The 22,222-nt window shown below is 38.2% G+C and overlaps 1 protein-coding gene across 2 annotated transcripts in view; it reads left to right on the top strand.

Moving 5' to 3' along the window:
* The window catches only part of CD99L2 (CD99 molecule like 2), a 294,098-nt gene that overhangs the window by 241,801 nt on the left and 30,075 nt on the right, over positions 1 to 22,222 (top strand). For both annotated transcript variants that reach the window (XM_053699159.1, XM_053699157.1), the window contains one exon: positions 17,167 to 17,232. In XM_053699159.1, coding sequence (XP_053555134.1) covers positions 17,167 to 17,232 — 66 coding nt within the window. The remainder of the gene's footprint in view (positions 1 to 17,166; positions 17,233 to 22,222) is intronic.

The following is a 22,222-nucleotide window of genomic DNA, read 5'->3' as shown; positions in this document are numbered from 1 at the left end:
GATACCTGATTCTGATATTTCTACATTTAAATTTAAGCTTGAACACCTCCGCGTGTTGCTCAGGGAGGTTTTAGCTGCTCTGAATGACTGTGATACAATTGCAGTGCCAGAGAAATTGTGTAGACTGGATAAATACTATGCAGTGCCGGTGTGTACTGATGTTTTTCCAATACCTAAAAGGTTTACAGAAATTATTAATAAGGAATGGGATAGACCAGGTGTGCTGTTCTCTCCCCCTCCTATTTTTAGAAAAATGTTTCCAATAGACGCCATCACACGGGACTTATGGCAGACAGTCCCTAAGGTGGAGGGAGCAGTTTCTACTCTAGCAAAGCATACTACTATCCCTGTCGAGGACCGTTGTGCTTTTTTAGATCCAATGGATAAAAAATTAGAAGGTTACCTTAAGAAAATGTTTATTCAACAAGGTTTTATCCTATAGCCCCTTGCATGCATTGCTCCTGTCACTGCTGCTGTGGCGTTCTGGTTTGAGTCTCTGAAAGAGGCTTTACAGGTAGCGACTCCATTGGATGACATACTTGGCAAGCTTAGAGCACTTAAGCTAGCCAATTCTTTTGTTTCTGATGCCATTGTTCATTTGACTAAACTAACGGCTAAGAATTCTGGTTTTGCTATACAGGCGCGCAGGGCGCTATGGCTTAAATCATGGTCAGCTGACGTGACTTCAAAATCTAAGCTGCTTAACATTCCTTTCAAGGGGCAAACCCTATTCGGGCCTGGTTTGAAGGACATTATTGCTGATATCACTGGAGGAAAAGGTCATGCCCTTCCTCAGGACAGGTCCAAATCAAGGGCCAAACAGTCTAATTTTCGTGCCTTTCGAAACTTCAAGGCAGGTGCGGCATCAACTTCCTCTAATGCAAAACAAGAGGGAACTTTTGCTCAGTCCAAGACGGTCTGGAGACCAAACCAGACCTGGAACAAAGGTAAGCAGGCCAAAAAGCCTGCTGCTGCCTCTAAGACAGCATGAAGGAACGGCCCCCTATCCGGTAATGGATCTAGTAGGGGGCAGACTTTCACTCTTCGCCCAGGCGTGGGCAAGAGATGTCCAGGATCCCTGGGTGTTGGAAATTATATCCCAGGGATATCTTCTGGACTTCAAAGCTTCCCCCCCAAAAGGGAGATTTCACCTTTCACAGTTATCTGCAAACCAGATAAAGAGAGAGGCATTCTTACACTGTGTACGAGACCTCCTAGTTATGGGAGTGATCCATCCAGTTCCAAAGGAGGAACAGGGACAGGGTTTTTACTCAAATCTGTTTGTGGTTCCCAAAAAAGAGGGAACCTTCAGACCAATTTTGGATCTAAAGATCTTAAACAAATTCCTCAGAGTTCCATCATTCAAGATGGAAACTATTCGGACCATCCTACCTATGATCCAGGAGGGTCAATATATGACTACAGTGGATTTAAAGGATGCTTATCTTCACATTCCGATACACAAAGATCATCATCGGCTTCTCAGGTTTGCCTTTCTAGACAGGCATTACCAGTTTGTAGCTCTTCCCTTTGGATTAGCTACAGCCCCAAGAATCTTTACGAAGGTTCTAGGGTCGCTTCTGGCGGTCCTAAGGCCGCGGGGCATAGCAGTGGCCCCTTATTTAGACGACATCCTGATAAAGGCGTCAAACTTCCAAATTGCCAAGTCTCATACGGACGTAGTACTGGCATTTCTGAGGTCGCATGGGTGGAAAGTGAACGAGGAAAAGAGTTCTCTATCCCCACTCACAAGAGTTTCCTTCCTAGGGACTCTGATAGATTCTGTAGAAATGAAAATTTACCTGACAGAGTCCAGGTTATCAAAGCTTCTAAATTCCTGCTGTGTTCTTCATTCCATTCCGCGCCCTTCGGTGGCTCAGTGTATGGAAGTAATCGGCTTAATGGTAGCGGCAATAGCTGCAACTATGCATGCTCAGTCAGTGGAATGGGGATTACACAGATTTGTCCCCTCTACTAAATCTGGATCAAGAGACCAGGGATTCTCTTCTCTGGTGGCTATCTCGGGTCCATCTGTCCAAAGGTATGACCTTTCGCAGGCCAGATTGGACAATTGTAACAACAGATGCCAGCCTTCTAGGTTGGGGTGCAGTCTGGAACTCCCTGAAGGCTCAGGGATCGTGGACTCAGGAGGAGACACTCCTTCCAATAAATATTCTGGAACTGAGAGCGATATTCAATGCTCTTCAGGCTTGGCCTCAGTTAGCAACTCTGAGGTACATCAGATTTCAGTCTGACAACATCATGACTGTGGCTTACATCAACCATCAAGGGGGAACAAGAAGTTCCCTAGCGATGTTAGATGTTTCCAAAATAATTCACTGGGCAGAGATTCACTCATGCCACCTATCGGCTATCCATATCCCAGGTGTAGAGAACTGGGAGGCAGATTTTCTAAGTCGTCAGACTTTTCACCCGGGGGAGTGGGAACTCCATCCGGAGGTGTTTGCACAATTGATTCATCATTGGGGCAAACCAGAACTGGATCTCATGGCGTCTTGCCAGAACGCCAAGCTTCCTTGTTACGGATCCAGGCCCAGGGATCCCAAGACGACGCTAATAGATGCTCTAGCAGCGCCCTGGTCTTTCAACCTGGCTTATGTGTTTCCACCGTTTCCTCTGCTCCCTCGACTGATTGCCAAGATCAAGCAGGAGAGAGCATCGGTGATTTTGATAGCGCCTGCGTGGCCACGCAGGACCTGGTATGCATATCTAGTGGACATGTCATCCTTTCCACCATGGATTCTGCCTCTGAGACAGGACCTTCTACTTCAGGGTCCTTTCAACCATCCAAATCTAATTTCTCTGAGGCTGACTGCCTGGAGATTGAACGCTTGATTTTATCAAAGCGTGGCTTCTCCGAGTCAGTCATTGATACCTTAATACAGGCACGAAAGCCTGTCACCATGAAAATGTATCATGATTTGGCGTAAATATCTTTATTGGTGCGAATCCAAGGGTTACTCATGGAGTAAGGTCAGGATTCCCAGGATATTATCCTTTCTCCAAGAAGGTTTGGAAAAAGGATTGTCAGCTAGTTCCTTAAAGGGACAGATTTCTGCTCTGTCTATTCTTTTGTACAAGCGTCTGGCAGATGTTCCAGACGTTCAGGCATTTTGTCAGGCTTTAGTTAGAATCAAGCCTGTGCTTAAACCTGTTGCTCCGCCATGGAGCTTAAATTTGGTTCTTAAGGTTCTTCAAGGAGTTCCGTTTGAACCTCTTCATTCCATGGATATCAAACTTTTATCTTGGTTCTTTTTTTGGTAGCTATTTCCTCGGCTCGTAGAGTCTCCGAGTTATCTGCCTTACAATGTGATTCTCCTTATCTGATTTTCCATACGGATAAGGTAGTCCTGCGTACCAAACCTGGGTTTTTACCTAAGGTGGTATCTAACAAGAATATCAATCAAGAGATTGTTGTTCCATCCTTGTGTCCTAATCCTTCTTCAAAGAAGGAACGTCTATTACACAATCTGGACGTGTTTCGTGCTTTAAAGTTTTACTTACAAGCTACTAAAGATTTTCGTCAAACATCTGCTTTGTTTGTTGTCTACTCTGGACAGAGGAGAGGTCAAAAGGCTTCGGCAACCTCTCTTTCTTTTTGGCTAAGAAGCATAATCCGCTTAGCCTATGAGACTGCTGGACAGCAGCTTCCTGAAAGGATTACAGCTCATTCTACTAGAGCTGTGACTTCCACTTGGGCCTTTAAAAATGAGGCTTCTGTTGAACAGATTTGCAAGGCGGCGACTTGGTCTTCGCTTCATACTTATTCAAAATTCTACAAATTTGATACTTTTGCTTCTTCGGAGGCTATTTTTGGGAGAAAGGTTTTACAGGCAGTGGTACCTGCCTTGTCCCTCCCTTCATCCGTGTACTTTAGCTTTGGTATTGGTATCCCACAAGTAATGGATGATCCGTGGACTGGATACACCTTACAAGAGAAAACACAATTTATGCTTACCTGATAAATGTATTACTCTTGTGGTGTATCCAGTCCACGGCCCGCCTTGTCATTTTAAGGCAGGTAATTTTTAAATTTAAACTACAGTCACCACTGCACCCTATGGTTTCTCCTTTCTCGGCTTGTTTTCGGTCGAATGACTGGATATGGCAGTTAAGGGAGGAGCTATATAACAGCTCTGCTGTGGGTGTCCTATTGCAACTTCCTGTTGGGAATGAGAATATCCCACAAGTAATGGATGATCCGTGGACTGGATACACCACAAGAGAAATAAATTTATCAGGTAAGCATAAATTGTGTTTTTATACGCAGGACTGTGATGTAATGATTGACAACCTATCCAGTCAATCCTGTGTAGACAACTCCTACTTTTCAATCCAATCCTGTGTTAGAGGTGGGCACTAAGTTGCAAGAAAAGACGCAGAGTAGCAGCGGCCCGCACCCCCTCTGAGGAAGCGTTCGTGAAACGCGCGTCAGGGGTCCGACAGGGGCAGCTTTGTCTCTCCTGCTCGTTCTTTTAATTGTGCTTACTCTTGTGGATAAAAAAAAGTTTACATAGTGGTTAAAATTATATCCTCTAGTCCTTTATGTTATTAGAATAATGATTAATATAGCCCTCGGATTGTAAGGGCTTAGTTAACCTAAATTTATTAAACGGACTGAGGATTATTCAATAGTAAACATTTGTATCTGATTGCTATTATGCAATCCACGGAGTTTAAGTGGTTTTAATTCACAGCCTTTGCTACTGTATGTGTGTGTGTGTGTTCCTAGTTGATTATAATAAAATTTAAATGTATGAGTGACATGGAACGTTATTATATTACGTTAACGTAATATTTAGACACTTTTTGTCCTAAGTAGTGTTAACCCTTATTATATACTTATGGAACTACTCTCTCTTTAAACTCTGCTGTACTCTCAGTTACAACTAGTTTATTTAGTAGTTGTTTGTCCCTTCAGTGAGTAGTCCATTCCAGGTACTGTTTGTTAATAATCTAAAAATTAAGGATTAAACTATCATTATGAATAGGTAATACATGTGACACCTCGTATTATATTTATAACTCTGCTACCCCCAAACCCACTCTAATCTAAAATCTATACTCTAGGCCTTATTTATGCACAGTGAGGTTTTCATTCTATTGCATTGCTATTAACCCTTTAATCTGCCCCATAATGTTGTAGCAGTGGGTACCCATGTTCTATAAATGTTTTATATACTATAATATTGTCTTATAATGTTCAGATCTCATTGTATCCAAATGTTTCACTACAGGTTGTTATGTTAATTATTGTTATAACCCTCAATTATGACTAATGATTATGTGGGGGTTTTTTCTTTTTTTTTTTTTTTTTCTCTTTCTTTCTGTCTATCTTCCTTATGTGTTTCCCTGAATATTTGTTTAGCACATGTTCCCTTGTTTTTAATTTGTCCCCTTTGCCCCTACCTTGTTTGTTATGTTTTGTTTGGTTTCCCCTTGTGGCCTTGTGGTTGGCCTACGTCTGTGCTGTTTAAATCTTATGTACTAGACTGTTGACACGGATGGTATGGGTCTCAGATGTGTCCCTATGCCCTTCTGATATAGGGGTTTACACCAGCTTACTTTTGATAACCATATGTCCATGTACAACCCACAAGTCTGCTATGTGTCTGTTCTCTAAATTGTAGTTTTGGGTTTGCCCTGTTAAAGTATGATTGTATCCAGATATTTCTACAAGTCACCTACATACTCTAGGTATTATCTATGCACAGTGAGGTTTTTATTCTATTGCATTGCTATTAACCCTTTAACTGGCCGCATAATGTTGTAACAGTGGGTATCCATGTTCCATAAATGTTTTATACACTATAATATTGTCTTATAATGTTCAGATCTCACTGTAACCAAATGTTTCACTAAAGGTGTTATGTTAATTATTGTTATAACCTTCAATTATCACCTATGATTATGTGTTTTGTGTTTGTTTTTGTTTTTGTTTTGTTTGTTTTTTTTTGTTTTTTTTCTCTTTCCCTTTTTATCTCTCTCCTCTTTACCTCTGGGTCCGGAAATCCTCTCTCCCCCCTCTCTTTCTCTCTTTTTTCTTTCTTATTATTATACTTATTGTATATTTGATATACCCATACTTCTCTGCCCATGTACTGAGTTGACACTGCATTCTGCTTGCAGGTACATATTCCCCCCCCCCCCCTTAAAGTACTCTGAATTTGGTTTCAGAGGCTACATACGCAGTTTATCTTTATTAAATACTGCATTTATCTGTTAATCTCATATTTTATACTGTTGTTATAGAGATTGGTGTTGAGTGCTTTGAGCCCTGTGGTTGCTGAGCTTTGCTTAGCCCCCCTTTTTTTTTTTTTTTTTTTTTATCCCTTCACCCCACTTTTCCTCCCATAGCTCCTACTCTCCTTCCCGACACTCCCCTGTATAGTAATAAGAGTAAACAACATTGAGGAAATATGCCAACAATTGTGTGACTCACAATGTGAGGGGCTTAACTCCCCGACCAAATGCTGCATTTTTCTCCTTGGCTAGAGCTAGAGCCCAACTGTTTTTTGTGCAGGAAACCCACTGGGTGAAAGATGCGAAAATCTCTATCCAGTCTAAGTTATTCCCGATTGTTGAGGCTGCAAGTTTCTCTCAAAAGTCTAGAGGGACGGCTATCCTTATTCATAAGGATGTCTCCTATGAAAATATCTTTACTGAATCTGACCCTCAGGGTAGATACTTAATTATTGTTTGTAGGCTGGATGATGTCACCTACACCCTAGCCTCGTATTATGGCCCCAACGAGCAACACATCCGAACACTACGTAGGTTCCTCCAGAAACTGGAGTCTCTGCGTCAAGGCCTTCTGCTCATTGCCGGAGATTTTAACATTGTTTGGGACCCATATGTAGACAGGAAGTCAAATGTGACCCGTAAACCAGCTAAGCCCGTACTTGAGCTATCATCTAAATTTCGGAATCTAATGTATCAGTTTAATCTATTTGATGTATGGCATGCTCTTTACCCATCTGCTCGTGATTACACCTATTTCTCTTCGGTACACCAGTCATATTCGCAAATAGATTCCTTTTTTTGTGACCCAGGACTCTTGGACAATGTAACTAGATCATGGATCCCCCCATGCCCCTGGTCGGACCACGATCCGGTCCATATGACTTTACATTCCTCAGTGGAATTACAACACTCTCCAACCTGGCGCCTATCCCCTCATCTGTTTTCCTCCCCAGAGACTTTGGCCTTCATTACTAAGGATCTTTCAGATTTTTTAGTAGATGATTTTACTCTGTGGGCCTCGTTAAAAGCGTATACGCGAGGCTCCTTTATAAAGATTGCGTCAGCTATAAAGAAACGTAAAGGAGATACTTTGGCACAGCTCTTAACGAACTTACGTACCACAACAAATGTTCATAAAACTAACCCTTCATCCCAACTCCTTAAAAAGTTAGTTGATATCAAAGCTCAGATTGTCCGACTGGAAAATGAGAGGTCGGCAGAAAGGCTTTGTAGGCTTAAGGAAGTCTATTATCATAAAGGTAATAAAGCCGATAGGTTACTCGCCAATAATTTGTGACAGCGGCAGCACCTATAGCTGCACTGAAAGTAGGGGGACAAAATATTACTAAGCCAAAGGATATTGGGGATACCTTTGCAAAATACTATGCTTCTCTTTACAACTTGAAGGAGGATGCTACACTCCCTCTTCCAATTTCCAATGTCATTGATGACTTCCTTGCCTCCTTAAATCTCCCTCAGGTTTCCGAGGATCAGGCAGACATCCTGCAGCACCCTATCTCTGCTCTGGAGGTCAAGATGGCTATTAAGTCTCTTAAAGCTTTTAAATCTCCAGGGCCAGATGGTTTCACAGACGTCTTTTACAAAAAATTCCAAACACAGCTAATTCCCATATTTCATTTTTTTTCAGCTGGCGAGCTCCCGAGGCACTTTTCCAACCGAGTTTTTACAGGCGGTTATAATGACGCTTCCAAAACAAGGGAAAGATCTTACGAAGTGTAAGAGCTATAGACCTATTTCGTTACTAAACCTTGACGTTAAGCTCTATGCTAAAATAATAGCTTCGCGCCTTAACTCTCTTCTACCCGATCTGGTGGACCTCGACCAGGTGGGTTTTGTTTTAAGGACCTGATAACACAAGACGATTACTGAATGTCTATTTTGAGGCTCAGAGATTACATTTGCCCTGTACCACCCTGTCGTTGGACGCTGAAAAGGCCTTCGACAGGGTGGACTGGGAATATATGTTTGCGGTACTGAGGAGGTTTGGATTCCCATCACCTTTTATCACGACTATAGCGGCATTATATTCTAACTCATCTGCAAAAGTTAAGGGATTAGGCTTCTGTTCGGAACCCTTTTTTATAACCAATGGTACCAGACAAGGGTGCCCGCTGTCACCTCTTATCTTTACTCTCATCATGGAACCTTTGGCTACAGCCATTCGCTCCAACCCACAGATCAAAGGTGTGGAAATACACCATGTAAAGCAGAAAGTAGCTCTTTTTGCAGATGATCTGACGGTTCTAGTATCTGATCCTCTTACCTCTCTACCCCATCTGTTTTCTCTATTAGAGAAGTTAGTTACTATAAACTCAACGTATCTAAAACAGAAGCGTATACTATCAATGTCCCAGAGAACATTCTCAGTATATTGAAAATTAAATATAAATTCCAGCAATAAAACTAGCTCTGGCCAGAATGTGGCTTCAACAGACCACACCCTCTTGGGAGCAGGTGGTGGATATTCTGAACTTCGTGAAGACAATGGAATTATATGTTTCACACATACATGGTTCGGAAGATCTCCAGATTATGATTTCGGGGTATGGCCCTGAGTAAAACTCAGGTGTAGACCTCATCTGCTCTTACATCCAAGATGCCTCACGACCCTGTGAAACCCTCCAAGTACCCATCCCTCACCTTCCCTCCCCTTATCCCTTTGAATGAAACCGGCCTATACCCCCTCCTCTCCCCTCCCCCCCCCCTTTTTTTTTTTCTCTTATTTATATTCCGCTCAGCACAAAATTTGAGGTTAACTTTCTCTCCTATATTGGACCAAACAATGGTTAAATGTTAATGCTGGTATGAACAGTCCCTGTATGTTCTTTTTCTTTTCTTTTGCTTTTCTCTTATTTGCACAATGTCAAAGCACTTAGATGAACAGAAATTGAAACCAAGCCTGTCCGCTTCATGGGTATTTGATAGTCCTTCCCGGGTTAGTCCGGGGGAATCTTAGGTATCTATGGACAATGGATTTTCTCATCCGGATAACTTTTCAATGGATGTGTATACTTTGTAAAAATGGTATTTTGAAAATATTGCACCGTTTATCATTGCTAAATTTGTATACCTAATACTGCTGATGTTATTGTTAATCAAAAATAAAAACTATTTTTAAAAAAAAAAAAATATATATTAGAACTGTTCTTTCATACCCTGGTAGATGAGTGGAGAGCTATTTAGCGCTCCCACTCGTGTGTTAACTCAGCTAGAAGTAAGCTTTTTGAGCACATCAGGTAGCGCTCATATAACAAGTTGAATAGTAAAAAGTTTTTGCTCGCGTCCTAACCCGGCGCACACAAAAAAACTAACTTTGAATATCGTGACAAGTTAAACATATTCTGAATATACTTCAATGGAGCTCAAAGTGGGGGGGGGGGGGAGAACCTAACGCTGCACTCGCGTGCAAACCCTTAAAATATATAGAGAGAGAGAGAGATATTTAACAATAGAACACATTCCACTATGTGGAGAACATTGCAATGTGACATATTTACAGTAAATACAGTTAAACACTTTATTACATATATGTGTCTTTATATGAGACCTCATATCTTTGAGCCCTAATACCATTTTTGTGCATTTTTTTTATTTAAAAAAAATTATTAAATGGTGGTGTTATGAATGTGACTGTACTTTTTATAATGTATTTTTTATTTGTTTTCTGACACTTTTTTTGTTTTGCGTAACAGTTAACCAGAGCTCTGACCTTGGGGTAATCATTCTGGAGTAAATTGTGATTGCGCTCACGCGTTCGCATTTACTTTCAACTTATAACACGAATGCTACTTCCGACGCGTGTGCAAACAGCCGTAATAAACCCAATATCGCTCGCATGTAACATAATCTGGCCCTATGTCATTAACCCCCTAATACTGTTCGTCTTAAAAAGTGTTTTGATACTGCTGTTAACATCCCTTATATCACCAGAGTGTTTATTTCCCCTACAATGTGCTACAGGGAGGTTAAATGAAATATCTATTTCTGGATCAAAATAGCAGCTTAGTCAAACAGTACGTTTGAAAAAACAAAAAAACATGTCCTGGTTAAAGGAATACTAAACCCAAATTTTTTCTTTAAATTTACAGTCAATACCAGAATTTTTGTTGTTTAAAAAGATAGATAATCCCTTTATTACCCATTCCCCAGTTTTGCATAACCAACACAGTTATATTAATACATGTTTTACCTCTGTAATTACCTTGTAACTATGCCTCTGCAAACTGCCCCCTTATTTCAGTTCTTTTGACAGACTTGCATTTTTATCAGTGCTCACTCCTAGGAGCTTCACGTGCCTGAGCACAATGTTATCTATATAAAACACATGAACTAACGCCATCTAGTGGTGAAAAACTGTTAAAAGAAAATTAGAAGCGGTCTTCGAGGTCTATCAAATTAGCATATAAACCTCCTAGGTTTAGTTTTCAACTAAGAATACCAAGCGATGCCGGGTACGGTGTGTGCTAGGTACCGTGTGTGCTAGGTACAGTGTGTGCTAGGCGCAATGGGTGTTCGCTATAATGTGTGCTAGGTGCCGCGTGTGCTAGGCAGGGCGCGTGCTAGGTACAATGTGTGCTAGGTGCAATGTGTGCTAGGTGCAATGTGTGCTAGGTGCAATGTGTGCTGGACATAATGTGTGCTAGGTGCAATGTGTGCTGGACATAATGTGTGCTAGGTGCAATGTGTGCTAGGTGCAATGTGTGCTAGGTGCAATGTGTGCTAGGTACCGTGTGTGCTAGGTACCGTGTGTGGTAGGTACCGTGTGTGGTAGGTACCGTGTGTGGTAGGTACCGTGTGTGGTAGGTACCGTGTGTGGTAGGTACCGTGTGTGGTAGGTACCGTGTGTGGTAGGTACTGCGTGTGCTAGGTACTGCGTGTGCTAGGTACAGCGTGTTCTCGGCAAGGTGGGTGCCGGGTACCGTGTGTGCTAGGTACCGTGTGTGCTAAGCGCAATGGGTGTTCGGTACAATATGTGCTAGGTACCGCGTGTGCTAGGTAAGGCGGGTGCTGGGTACAATGTGTGCTAGGTGCAATGTGTGCTGGACATAATGTGTGCTAGGTGCAACGTGTGCTAGGTGCAACGTGTGCTAGGTGCAACGTGTGCTAGGTGCAACGTGTGCTAGGTGCAACGTGTGCTAGGTGCAACGTGTGCTAGGTGCAACGTGTTACAGGTACCACGTGTGCTAGGTACAGCCTGTGCTCGGCAAGGTGGGTGCCGGGTACCGTGTGTGCTAGGCGCAATGGGTGTTCGGTACAATATGTGCTAGGTACCGAGTGTGCTAGGCACGGCGCGTGCTAGGTACAATGTGTGTTGGACATAATGTGTGCTGGACATAATGTGTGCTAGGTGCAATGTGTGCTAGGTGCAATGTGTGCTAGGTGCAATGTGTGCTAGGTGCAATGTGTGCTAGGTACAATGTGTGGTGGGTGCAATGTGTGGTAAGTATAGTGTGCGCCGGGTACGGTGTGTGCTAGGTATAACGTGTGCTGGGTATGGCGTGCGCAAGGTACAATGAGTGTTGAGTGTAATGAGTGCTAGGCTAAGTGTATGCTAGGCACAATGAGTGCTAAGTTCAGTGGGTGCTACGTACAGTGTGTACTGGGTACAATTTGCATCTCACTTGTCTCTGGAATTTTTTATTATTACCCACATTTCTAGATGTTGGCAGAACCTGCTCTCAATCTCTATGGCCATACCCATTACTACATACTACAGCAATTTTTTTATTTTTTATTTATTATTATTATTATTAATTTTTTTTTTCTTCTTTCGAACTGGCTCTTTGGAACATTAAATTTTGTTTATAAGCATCACCTCCCCCCCCCCCCCATATTCTGAGCCCACACTAGGGTTCAATCTTGGTGAATTATTTCCACCACAAATCTCTGCAATTTACTTATGATGTATCAATATTTTGACAGCTATTGCAGCCGGACCTGCATGTCCGTTTCTTTTTGTCTGTTTATGTTTGAGCAGGGGTCTTGCGTGTCCCCAAGTGTTACTTTACATTCTAAAACTGAATAAAAATTCATTTAAAAAAAAAAAAAAAGAATACCAAGCGAACAAAGCAAAATTGGTAATAAAAGTAAATTAGAAAGTTGTTTAAAATTACATGCCCTATTTAAATCAGGAAAGTATTTTTTTGACTTGACTGTCCAATTAATGATTCAGACAGAGCATTCAAGTTTAAGCAACTTTCTAATTTACTCCTATTATCAAGTTTTCTTTGTTCTCTTGCTATCTTTATTTAAAAAGCAGGAATGTAAAGCCTAGAAGCCGGGCCCATTTTTGGTTCAGAACATAGGTTATGCTTGCTTATTGTTTTGCTAAATGTAGCCAGCAATAAGCAAGCGCTATCCAGGATGCTGAACTCAAAATGATCTGACTCCTAAGCTTCACATTTCTGCTTTTTAAATAAAGATAGCAAGAGAACAAAGAAAAATTAATAGGAGTAAATTAGAAAGTTGCTTAAAATTGCCTGCGCTATCTAAATCATGAAAGAAAAAAATTGGGTTTAGTTTCCCTTTAACCCCTTAATGACCACAGCACTTTTCCATTTTCTGTCTGTTTGGGACCAAGGCTATTTTTACATTTCTGCGGTGTTTGTGTTTAGCTGTAATTTTCCTCTTACTCATTTACTGTACCCACACATATTATATACCGTTTTTCTCGCCATTAAATGGACTTTCTAAAGATACCATTATTTTCATCAGATCTTATAATTTACTATAAAAAAATGATAAAATATGAGGAAACAATGGAAAAAAAACACACTTTTTCTAACTTTGACCCCCCAAAATCTGTTACACATCTACAACCACCAAAAAGCACCCATGCTAAATAGTTTCTAAATTTTGTCCTGAGTTTAGAAATACCCAATGTTTACATCTTCTTTGCTTTTTTTGTAAGTTATAGGGCCATAAATACAAGTAGCACTTTGCTATTTCCAAGCCATTATTTTTTAAAATTAGCGCTAGTTACATTAGAACACTAATATCTTTCAGGAATCTCTGAATAGCCATTGACATGTATATATTTTTTTTTTAGTAGACATCCCAAAGTATTCATCTAGGCCCATTTTGGTATATTTCATGCCACCATTTCACCGCCAAATGCGATTAAATACAAAAAATTGTTCACTTTTTCACTAATTTTTTCACAAACTTTTGGTTTCTCACTGAAATTATTTACAAACAGCTTGTGCAATTATGGCACAAATGGTTGTAAATGCTTCTCTGGGATCCCCTTTGTTCAGAAATAGCAGACATATATGGCTTTGGCGTTGCTTTTTGGTAATTAGAAGGCCGCCAAATGCCGCTGCGCATCACACGTGTATTATGGCTAGCAGTGAAGGGGTTAATTATGTAGCTTGTAGGGAGCTTGCAGGGTTAATTTTAGCTTTACTATAGAGCTCAGCCTCCCACCTGAAACATCAGACCCCCTGATCCCTCCCAAACAGCTCTCTTCCCTCCCCCACCTCACAATTGTCCCCGCCATCTTAAGTACTGGCAGAAACTCTGCCAGTACTAAAATAAAAGCTATATTTGGGCTTTTTTTTTTTAAGCATATTTACATATGCTGCTGTGTAGGATCTCCCCTTAGCCCCCTCACTGATCCCCCACCAAACATCTCTCTAACCCTCCCCCTCTGCCTTAATGGGTGCCATCTTGGGTACTGGCAGCTGTCTGCCAGTACCCAGTTTAGTAAAAAAAGTATTGCCTTTTTCTGTAGTGTTGCTTCCCCCCCCCCACCAAGACCAACCCCCCCACCCCTTCTAGATCCCTTAGATGCTTAGATGCAATTTGTAAATAATTTTTTTTTTTACTTTTATCAACATGGTTTTTCAGCAGTGTAGCGGTTCGCAAACCCTCCCCCCCCCCCCGTGCACGCGCGCGCCTATGCGAGCCCCCCGTCTGTCCCACCTCCGATCCCGCCCCCCTCCACTCCCCTCGGCCCATCGATGGCCGCCCACCCGCCTCCCAGACTGGCTCCCACCCACCAAAGATAACGGCCACCGATGTCCGGTGCAGAGGGGGCCACAGAGTGGCTCTCTCTGCATCGGATGGCCAAGGGGGTTATTGCAGGATGCCTCGATATCGAGGCATCACTGCAATAACCGGAAAGCAGCTGGAAGCGAGCAGGATCGCTTCCAGCTGCTTTCCAGACCAAGGAGGTACGCCACACGTCCTCGGTCATTAACTGTATTTTTTTTGAGGACGTATGGTGTACGTCCTTGGTCGTTAAGTGGTTAATGTAGTATTTCTTAATAACCATTAGATTTTTTGGGCCAGTATTGCAAACCCAACCAATAAACACCCTATACTTCTGTCATAATATATCTTATCATGTAATTGTTAACTTTTATTAACTCCACTTAACAATTTCCAAAATTACAAGTATCAGAGCTCTCAGCTGGAGCACCAATAGTATTTCTTTGTATCTCTGAGCCATGCTGCTTGCTTTGTAATCCTATTTCATTCAGGTATAGATATTTAACTGCATCCTTGATGGTGTTTTTTTCTATAGCAAATACTGCAGTTAGTTTTGTTTTTTGTTTTTTTGTCATAGAACACATATTCAGCATTTAGTAGCAAACAGCTTTTCACAAAGATACTTTTATTTGCCTTCACACCTTTATCCTTGAACAAGAAATGCCAAATGAGCCATATAATGAAAGTGGTTTTGACATTAGGACAAAGAAAATTATATTCATAGCATCATGTGTTCTGCTGCATAGAAGGATGTCCTTTCATATTGATTTTTAAATGGAGAATTGAACTCTAAGCCTCATATATGCATTGGTAGAGAATTGGTATGAAAAGAATTCCACTTGCAGAATAAGGCCTTTGTCAATCTAAAGTGATAATTTTCTGTACTACTTTGGAGAAGCACTGACAGAGGATGTTGTAAAACGGCATATAAATTAAAAAAAAAAAAAACAGTGGTATATTTTTGTTTTTAACCCTAAAAGTAATTTTGTACAAAAGAAATAGGAAAACAATATTGATTAAAATCGTTTAATCAAGTGTTGCAATTGAAATGTTGCAGGATTAGTATGTTGCAAATTGAAATGTTGCATGATGAGGGTTTTTATCAGCGGAAATATGGCAGTGTTAACCCATTTGTTGTCAGAGAGGGCGATAAGGCATGTCTTTATGTTAACCTTTAATAGGCCATAAAAGGGGATATGAAACATATAGTCATACAAGCACTTTTGTATTATGATTTTGTTTGCTTAAATTGACACACGTCTTATTAAACAAAACTGTGTGCCTCATCCTCTACAACTATTAAATGGTCTGTAATAACCTCTAAGGCTGTGATATGTAATGTCATCACAGAAAATGTATCATGCCTGCAGAAAGAACAGGATACACGCAGGAACTCTCCACATCAGACCGTATTCTTCAAACAGCTCTGCACTATGTATGATTTTCATAACAGTGCAGCCAGAGCAAAGCATTGTTTGAACAGAACAGCCAAATATAGAGCAGCACTGAGAAGTGGCAGCACATTGATTGATGACTGTCTCTCATGGATTATTTCAACCCCACCCCCTAACATTTCGTAGTCTGCAGAGCTTTGGCTCCTGAATCTAAGACGTTCTTGTGAGCAATGCACAAAGTTTTTTTGGGATTTTTTCTCTGCAGCTAATTTGCAATGTAATTTTCAACTGCTGCAATATGTTATACAACTTTAAAATGTGCCTTTTTCTTCAATTAATCAACACATTGCAATTGTAACTGCCTAATTTAAAATGTAATTTAAAGGGATAATCTAGTCAAAATCAAACTTTAACGTTTCAGATAGAGCATGCAATTTTAAGCAACTTTCTAATTTACTCCTATTATCATTTTTTTTCTAATTCTCTGGTGCATAAATGTAGCCACCAATTATCGATACCCAGGGTTCTGTACCAAAAATAGGCCAGCTCCTAAGCTTACATTCCAGCTTTTTCAAATAAAGATACCAAGAGAGCAAAGAAAATTTGATAATAGGAGTAAATTAGAAAGTTTCTTAAAATGGTATGTTCTATCTGAATCATGATAGTTTAATGTTGACTAGATTATTCCTTTAATTTGAAAAGGACCTGCAGAAAATGTTTTCACTAAAAAAAAATCTCATTGCAGAGAATGAAAAAAAGCTCTGCCTCTGGGATCAAAGCAGAATCCTTCTTGAAACTAAATGGCATCCATTTAATTGATGGTTTGTAGTGTCCTTGGTATAACAATTGTTGACAGATATTACATATGCATTTGCAGATATTATGTATTGTTTTTTGTCTAATGTAGTTATGCTGCCATGTTTCATATGTTGTTTTTCTTTAATTAATGATACATGAAATGACCATGCACAAATGTCACCCAAACAACAAGAAAATAGCAGGTTCTTATAGAATTGCACATAATGTATCACAGCAAAGAAGAAAAGTGCGTGAATAGATGTTTATTTTGATACTTAAAATGAGGGTGTGCAAATGCTTTTACATTAAAAAAAATGTTAGCAGCCAATAAATATTAGATACAGGCAGAAAACAGTTTCCAAGGTGTCAATGCTTTAAAAATAATGCACAGGTGTGCGCTAAAGGTGTTATCCGAAGCATTAAATAAGGCTTTTGCAATGTAACTTGATAAAACAACATGCAATACCTATGTTTTCAATTGAATTGAATTAATGACTTTGAGTTTGAAATTCACATCATAAATATTTTAATCACAGCCGCCAAAAGGGTCAAACTACAGCTAGTGCAACGAATGTTCTGTCTTTTATATTCTATAATACATCGTGTTTATCTTGGTATTAGGGCAGACACTGACAAAATAAATTAATAAAAATAAAGAAATAAAATGTATGCTTTTAATATTGCCTTTGTTTTACAGAAGGACTTAATGTTGATTATTTGAAAGGCGAACAAATGGAAGGGGTAGTTGCAGAAGAGCCACAAGGTGAGAAAGTAGATTAAATAACACCTATATTTTCTACTATCCCTTTAAAACACAAGTGTGCAAACATTTTACGTAAAGCTCTGCATTATTACTTATCTCACACGAAGCGCTACTGTTGCAAAAATTTGTGCGTTTACATTTGTGAAATGTTTTAGCAAAACATGTGCTTTGTTTTGCTATTCGCTGTAGTGTGATTAAATAATGTGTCTTCTATTTTATACACTTAGACAGAAAACATTTGCCATCCAATTTATTTCAAATAGACATTTATTTTTTATTCTAACTTACCTCTATAGAAAGGAATGAAGCTCACTAGAACAGAGATTCTCGCAGGAGACAGCTAATGTGACAGGGAGCACACGGTACTGATTGGCACATTACAAATCAAATGACACTATTTTCAGCTTAATTTACCTGCATTCATTCTTAGTTTCGAATACATTTATTTTTTATTCAGTTTAATAAGCACAATGCATATTTTGAAACAAACTTGACAGCCTATATTCATCAAGATTAAAGGGACACTAAACCCACATTTTTCTATCCTGATTCAGATAGAGCATGTAATTATAAGCAACTTTCTCATTTATTTCTATTATAAATGTTTCTTTGTTCTCTTGATATCTGTATTTGAAAAACAGAAATGTTAGCTTAGGAGTTGGCTCATTTTTGGTTCAGCACCCTAGGGAACTCTTGCTGATTGGTGGCTACATTTAGCCACCAATCGGCAAGCGTTACCCAGGGTGCTGAACCAAAAATGGGCTGGCTTCTAAGTTTACATTCTGGATTTTTCAAATAAAGATATGTTGGTATATACCAGGGTTATAATATAATTTACTTATTATTATTCTTTAAAATAACCTCCAATTAAAATGTATATACGAAACAATTGAAATTTAATATCTATTCCTAAATTCTTGATTAGTTACATTTATGAACACATTGAAATATATTAATTAGAGACTAGCTTATGAATCAATTATACACAGATCATAAAAATATATCTCTAAAATTAACCTTACTTACAATAAACACCACGCATGAGAATCCCAGCACAGTCTATAATTATCCAGCTTAGTTCACACCAAATATCAGAATATGGACTATTAGCTTAACAATGCTTAATTAATTACTACCAGGGATTTTATCACAATAACCAGTTTATGTACAGTTATGAAAGAGTTCACTATAATGACTGACTTATAAATCTGGAGTGCAAAACCCTGTCTAGCCAATAAATTACTTGGCACTGAATATGACTGGTTCTAATTTACACAGGGCTATGGATCTAACTTAAAACACCAAATATGTTCTTTAAATTACCAGCTGCAATTTAACTGTAGCAACAAAATACCTTTTGATTTAAATAGTATATATAGAGCAGCCATATGTTACCACATAACCAAATGAGTGTTCAGCTTCCAGAATTTCTTGTGGGTCATCTAAGAAGAATTTAGTCCACTATTGTAAGGATACAGGCCTCAAAATTGTTATCTTTGTCCAAGAAAGTGTCCCAAAATGGCAGTGAATATTCTTGGCACAAAACCTGTGTATTTTTCTCGCCAAAAGTTTTATGCTTCTTTGAGTATGTCCTTTGTCTAGTGTGTGTGGCAACCTTTATCAGCTAAACCACTCCTTCTTTTCTTTAATCATTCCCACAAGAGTTTGATAGGCCCTTGAATGCTTGTCTGTGATAGGCCCTTCGAGCTGAACATATCATTGGCTATTTGAGAAACGCCTCTCTGAGCAGTCAAATCTCTTTTGGTTGTAATACCATTTTTTGAACTATAGGTGGGAGCAGACAACCAGAAATGCAGTCTCACCATCAACATTGCCAACAGTAAATATAGCTTATTATATATCTTCAAATGTATATTTAATATACTCAATTGTCAGGGTACCTGTGAAATAACATTGAATAAACTACAGATGTATCCCAGAATGTAATATTTCATTTTAGCTAATATCTAATTTTATATAAATGGATCTCACTACAACCCCTTCCCCCCTCCGTGCTGCTTAAGACAAGCTAGGTACAAAAGGAAAAGATTTGGTTCAATTAGTGAAAGCAGATTTCTTCAAAGCAAGCCTTTATAAGCAAGAGTTTTTCCTATCTGTAGGCAATGGTCGTTAGGCCTGGGACTGATCTCTTTGAAGCCTAAGTATATGCAAGAGTGGATTACCCCTGCCGAGTTGAATCCACAAATTCCAGATGTTACGTCTATGTGAAGATTAACTAGCAGAAACACATGCTTGAATTGTAACTTTGAAATCCATTTTAAAGTACAACCTATGTTTAAATTTCAATAAGATATACCTCAGTCTTGTATAAAAATGTATATCTCCATGAGAAATGCATTTCAGGTTTGTAATAAATTAAATGAACAACTATATAACCTTATTTTAAAGATGTATGAAACCAATAACAACATCTTGATTTTCCAGGAGTATAGTGGTACACTCAGCAAGAGATATACAGATATGCAATATTTATATTAATTTGGGGAGTTGAAAGGCTGAGAGTTAAGATTTTAACATGTCTTAACCTATGTATTAGAAGTCTTAAGGATTTAAAATGTCTACTCATTTCAAAATTAATAACAACATTGTTTCTTTCATTTCAGACTGAGGAGAAAACAGTAAATTGTCCTATAAATTATATATAAATTGTGTTTTTCATGCACTCAAAATAACACTATCAAGAGATGTACAAAGATGTGGGCTATATTTATATTGAAAAGGAATAAGACTCCGATAAGCATATTTTAACATAGAATTGATCATATACTTGTTTGTTCTCAAATTGTACATTTTCAATTATATTAAATGGGTCATATATGTTGACCAGATAAGTTTATTAATACAAGGATTTATAGTATATTGAATAAACATTTTAAGGTGAGATATTAAGCTGTAGCAGTATTGAAAGTGAGACTGCATTTCTGGTTATCCGCTGCCCCCTCGTGGATTAAAACTGGTATGAAACTCAAACGAGTTGACTGTTTAAAACATATGCCAAACTAAACAGCCTATGAGATCTTCAGATCCCAGAGCGAATCGGAGACAAGCATCTGAGGGCCTATCAAAATCTTGTGGGAATGATTAAAGAAAAGTAGGAGGGATTCTTTATTTTTTGGAATAAAGACCCAGACACACAGTTTTGTTTAGTAGTTTTGAGGCCTGTACCTTTGCGATATAGTGGATAAATTCTTCTTGGATGACCCACAAGAAATTCTGGAAACTAAATAATCATTTGATTATGTGGTAACGTATGGCAGTGACTGTGATTTAATATTTTAAAGCAAATACATTCATTGTTGCTACAGTTTAATTAAAATTAATAATTTTAAAAGGGCACTTTATATTTTATACTTATATCCATAGTCCTGTGTAGTTTTAGCTAGTCACATAAATTGGCTGTTTGCATTAATAATATATATAATTTCTGGTGTTTTTAATTGAAATTATATAGAATCATTTGTGGGCTAAGTTACTTAATTATACTTGTCTGAAAGTTATCTTAAATTTATTGAGACCCAGTAAGATTTGTGTTAAGTATCTTGGTATATTGTTTATCTAAACACTAAAGTTAGATGTCCATATTCTGGTATTTCATTGTGGTATTTTAATGCGATTCATTGTGAGTAAAGTTTAATTTTAAAGGTATATATTTTTTATGATCTGCTGTAACAGAATAAGCGTGTATAATTTGATTCATAATCTGGTCTCTAGTTAATATTTATATACATATTGCAATATATTTATGTAGTCTAAAGAATTTAGGAATAATTATTAATTTCAATTGTTTCGTATATATACATTTTTATTGGGGGTTTGTTTTAAAGAATAATAATAAATAAATTGTATTATAACCCTGATATATACTGGCACAATATTTTCTGATATTAATAAATTATGTGTTCAGTACATATGGTAACATCTAATATCATTGAAAATGTACATATGGAGACTAAACATGAGCATATCTCTAGTAATATTTTAAAATGCATTTAAAAATCACATTTTCTATGAAAGGATGTAAAAGGATGCTAATGTTTTCAGTATGAATTAATTAATATATAAATTCATATTCTGATATTACATTGTTTTGAATGCATAAAAACACAGATATGATATACTTCATGGGACAACACTGGTTTCTCACAGGTCTGAAATGAAAGAGATAATGTTATTCTGACACACTTAAACATTTTAGATTGATTATATAGCTACTTATTAAATTCAGCAAATATTAATATTTAATATTATACAAACAGACAATCTCATATCTATGTATTTGTACCTATTATTTGGACAGTCTGAGGCACATATTAAATGTTTGAAAACTGTATAGATAATTTGTCCAAACTTCAAATCCTTAAGACTTCTATGCTTTCAAGGAACACATTTAAGATTCACTAATGCAGCCATTCAATACAGCAGATATTTATCCAATATAGTATGTTTCAGATCAATATATATATATATATATATATATATATATATATATATATATATATATATATATATATATATATATGTTGTTAATATAATCTTATATGAAGATTAAGTCACAGCATTACCATATGTCTGTAGGTAACTTGAGTTCAGATGCCTTTCCAAATGAGAATGTGTATTAGATCTTCAAAGAGAATCTAGTGAGCCATTGTGTTAATTACTGTCTTCCTCAGCTTCAAATATGTCATTATAGACAGTATGTCTGTATATCTCCACATGGGGTCATTACCTGATAACTTTTATTACATAGATTTTGATCTGCGCAAATGTGATTTAGCATATTGAGTGGGGAGGGGGTCTGATGTGTAATCAGCAAGGCATCTCATGTCTTACCTCAGATTTGCAATATACATAATGTATTCAGCAATAAAATAAGCATGCTCAAATTTAATATTTGATAGATTGCATACTTATTTTATCTTATTTATATATATATATATATATATATATATATATATATATATATATATAT

Source organism: Bombina bombina, chromosome 1 (genome assembly GCF_027579735.1).
Source record: "Bombina bombina isolate aBomBom1 chromosome 1, aBomBom1.pri, whole genome shotgun sequence".
Lineage (NCBI taxonomy): Eukaryota > Metazoa > Chordata > Amphibia > Anura > Bombinatoridae > Bombina > Bombina bombina.
Note: the sequence above shows the minus strand (reverse complement) of the source record. Positions and strands in the feature narration are given on the sequence as shown.